The 3,900-nt window shown below is 38.4% G+C and overlaps 1 protein-coding gene across 1 annotated transcript in view; it reads right to left on the bottom strand.

Moving 5' to 3' along the window:
- LOC104497613 (serine/threonine-protein kinase PRP4 homolog) overlaps positions 1-3,084 on the bottom strand; it is a gene marked incomplete at its 3' end in the record, with an annotated part of 7,722 nt that extends 4,638 nt beyond the window's left edge. The window contains exons 1-2 of the mRNA XM_010140882.1: positions 2,909-3,084; positions 1-966 (exon numbers count right to left, since the gene is read on the bottom strand). Coding sequence (XP_010139184.1) covers positions 1-966; positions 2,909-3,084 — 1,142 coding nt within the window. The remainder of the gene's footprint in view (positions 967-2,908) is intronic.
- Positions 3,085-3,900: the final 816 nt, after the last annotated feature.

Raw genomic sequence — 3,900 nt, 5'->3', positions numbered from 1 at the left:
CCTGAAGAAGCATCTTTAGAAGGAGATTTAATTGGCTTTTTTTCTTTGTCAGTCTCTGATCTCCTAGGTTTTCTATCTTTGGACCGTGATCTTCTATCTTTGGATTTACTTCTTAGTTCTGTTGGAGATTTAGACTTTCTGCCACGATCTCTGCTTTTGTTTTCGTTTACAACTGGAGACTTCCTGCGATCTCTTGACTTACTTTTGTCATCAGCCTTATTTCTATCCTCTGGGGGAGATTTAGACTTCCTGTTTTTTTCCTGAGATCTCCTTTTAAGCATTGGAGACCTGGATTTCCTTGTCTGATCTTGAGACTTACTTCTCTTATAAGGGCTTTTGGATTTCCTCCTCTCTTTTGACTTGCTTCTAGTTGTCTTCTCTTTGATTCCATCAACGCCTGCCTTGCCTTTCTTTTTGTCAGATCTGTGCCTAGTCCTTTCTTTTGATTCACTCTTACTTCCTTTCTTGGAACTAGTTTTATTGTCCACTGGTTCTAATTTCCCCTTAGCGTTTGACTTAGCTGTAGGTCTTGTTCCATTTCGCACTTTTTCATTAATCTCCCCTTCTTCTTCAGATCCTGACTCATAACCTTGTAATATTAATCCCATCCCAGACTGCACTTTTCCTTCCATTAATTCATTTTCAAGTTCAGCTTTCAATAATGCTCTTTGTTTCTCCAAGTCTTCCAGAGGAGCTAAAAAATCAATTTTAGTTCTTTTGGCTGGTCCATCTTCTTTGTCGGAGGTATCAGCTGCCTCTTTCCGTTTATGTTTCTTATGTTTGTGTCTGTGTTTATGTTTTTTGTCCTTATCTTCTTCTGAAGAATGTTTATGTTTCTTGTGTTTACTTCGGTGTTTGTGTTTCTTTTTTTTGTGTCGGCTGTGCTTGTTCTGAGGTTGGTCTGCCTCCGATACTTCTCCATTTTCTTCATTTATACTTTTCTCAGATGCATCAGCATCCTCAACCCTGCACAAAACAACTACAGATCAGTACAATCAACACACTGTAGCCCTTCATCTTGTGTTAAGTCAACAGTCTTTTTTTGTGACAGAAACTAAGTGACATTGAATTACCTACCTTGGGGAGAGTTAAATGACTAATGTAATTAAGTTAGTACATACACTTCCTCATGAACATACAGCTGTGACTGCAAAAAGAAATACTACAGAAGATACAGTAAATGTACTTACAAAACAAAACGTGTGGATGAAATCAATGCTCATGCTATTTGGTTCAATACTGATAATATCTGTTAATAGTACACAACAGTGCTGCATATTTACACACCCTGTCAGTGCATCTTCTACCTTATTTGCTCCTCTGCTCCTATGCCTAAACCCAAGTTATCCCTTTTAAAAGTATTTTCAAGTGGCAGAAAACAGTTGTGCTCCAAAGATCAAAACTTATTTCAAGGGATTACACTGATCACCTAATGAAACCATCCCGCAAAATCCCAGAGTTAACTGATTTTCTTAACTGCAGTTTCTTTCTGTAAGTGTACCTACCTGTTAGAAAATCAAGAACTGTTGTTACCATATATTGCTATTATTTATGCAATACAGGGAACACTACTGAGGAACGGGATAAATTAAGGAAGCCTAATTTCAGAAAAGCTTTTTGATAGCGTTCAGCAGACTATCAGTTTCCAAGAAAAAAGTGTTAATCTTTAGATCTGTAAAATGGCATTGGCTGAAAAAGCAGAAAATTAGTCTACAGGTTACTAAAACAATAAAGTACAATGTTTCTTCTAAAAAAAATTAGCTAGTCACAGCAACACACAATTTAAATAGTGTATTTAACTTCAAAAATTATAAAGTTCAGTCCTGATGTTATGAATCCACTTATATTATCTTCCTTAGATGCTGAAACTAGCTTACCGATAGGGTTTTTGGTGTTTAGCAAATACCTCCTGATCTCCTTCAGAACATCAGTTAAGTTACTGTCTGTGCTAAGATAGACCTTTTCCTTTTGTCAAACATTATAGATGCCAGAGTTTACCTTTATACAAACTCACCTCATCTAAACTACCATTTTGGAATTTACTAGCTAACACTTCAATAACTTAAATGTGGCTCTTTCTGTATCCCAAGGCTCATTTATTGAAAAGAAATTCCCTAAACGTGATGGTCAGAAGTGGTGGTGGGGTGGATACAGAAATGTAAAATTAAATACCAAACTCCACTAGTTTCATACGACAGTTGTTTCTGAAGAATAGCACCAATGATCCAATAGAATAAATATATCAGTTATCCTAAAGGATGGCACTTCACTATAAATTCAGTGTCCTCCTAAGGACAGGATCTTCAAAGAGCACCCAGTTACTGATTCTCCCCTGCTTGAGTTAATGCAAATTCTAGTACTAGTACATAATCCAGACTTCTCTACAATATACTTCAAAGTTATTTGCTAAACCCTTCACACTTTAGTGCTCTAAGGGTATTTTTCTTGTTTCCTCCTGACACACCACACCACTATGGCAACAGAATATCAGAAAGAGGATAAACTGCCTTAAAATGTTTGTTGTACGTTGCATTTGGCATAAAAGACGTGAAAAAGAAAGGAAAAGTATTAAATGTAAATATTTTTCAACTTAGACCTGCAATGTGGAGCAAGTATGTCAGTGACACAAGTTGGCTAAAGGGCAGCGAAATGTCACAAGGAGAATTTTAAGGGAACTACGCATATTTCAGGATTTCTTTTAGCTGGATGCAGGATGCTGTATAAGCCCATGATTACGACTAATGGTACTTCAAGAGATTATAAAAATATTACAGAACAACAAAAATCACATCTGGTCAAGCTGCTCCTGATAAAACTCCCTTCTCTTAATAACACCGACACTGAAATCGGTAAGGAAGTTATTCCGTTATCGCACACATTTTAATGTTATGTAATAACCTCACCTTACATTCCGTAAAAGCCAGCTGGTAGCGGAAACACCAGGTGAGATACACCACCACCGCAGTATCTCAGGCTGCTACCCACTGCTAATACAACTGCCAGCTGTCTTTGCATTTGTACTTCAACTATAAGATTGGCATTAATTCCATTAATATGCATGAAATATTCCAAGAGTTTCTTCATGTACAAGAATCAGTTTATTTCAAATAATTTCATAAAAACATGGATAAACTTACTTCACTTAAATGCTTCAAAGGTGGAGTGCAATGGATGGGAAAACTTTCAAGATTTCAGAAGGTGATGAGGCAGTTAGATATCTACATGTTTAGGTGCTAACAGCTTTAAATAGAGGAGAATTGAGACATGATCTTGTTGTAACCTTGCTTTTTCTTACTTTTAAATTCAAGAAGAAGAATAATAGGAAGTTCATGAAGATTTGCAAAGATATTTCACCCATCTTTTCCTTCATTCAGGCTTCCTATCATCAATTTTTACCTCTCTTCTTTACGTGCTCAAGTGTTTTACACGGCTACACATACAACCACTGCTTTTCCTCACCCTTTTTCTACTCCCACGATTAACAAACAGAAGACCAAGCTTCAAATGTTGACTTAAGGCAGAAAATATACAGAAAGCAGTTCTTACGGCTAAAATATTTATATAGTGAAGAGGAGCAATGAAGTAAGCATTAGGTTGTCAACTCTGGGCAAAAGTTCCAGAGAAGAAAGTGTTCACGAGCTCGTGGTTGCCGTCAAACCGAAATCTCACGACGCTAACCGCGATGCCAGGAAAATGCACCCCCACAGCCCGGCTCCGGCGGGGAGGCGGCAGATACACCTTCGCTTCCCCACGGGAGTCGGGAGTTGCCAGTCATTTCGAGGGCTGGAAGGAGGGGCCGGCGGCAACAAATCACTTTTTGCTTCCACCAGCACAAGCACTTTTTATAACGCGAGAGCACCCGCGACTCGGGGGAGGTGGGCTCGCCGCAGGGCGGGCAGC

Source organism: Buceros rhinoceros, unplaced genomic scaffold, assembly GCF_000710305.1.
Source record: "Buceros rhinoceros silvestris isolate BGI_N320 unplaced genomic scaffold, ASM71030v1 scaffold44467, whole genome shotgun sequence".
NCBI classification, from domain to species: domain Eukaryota; kingdom Metazoa; phylum Chordata; class Aves; order Bucerotiformes; family Bucerotidae; genus Buceros; species Buceros rhinoceros.
This window is presented reverse-complemented; position numbering and strand designations above follow the sequence as displayed.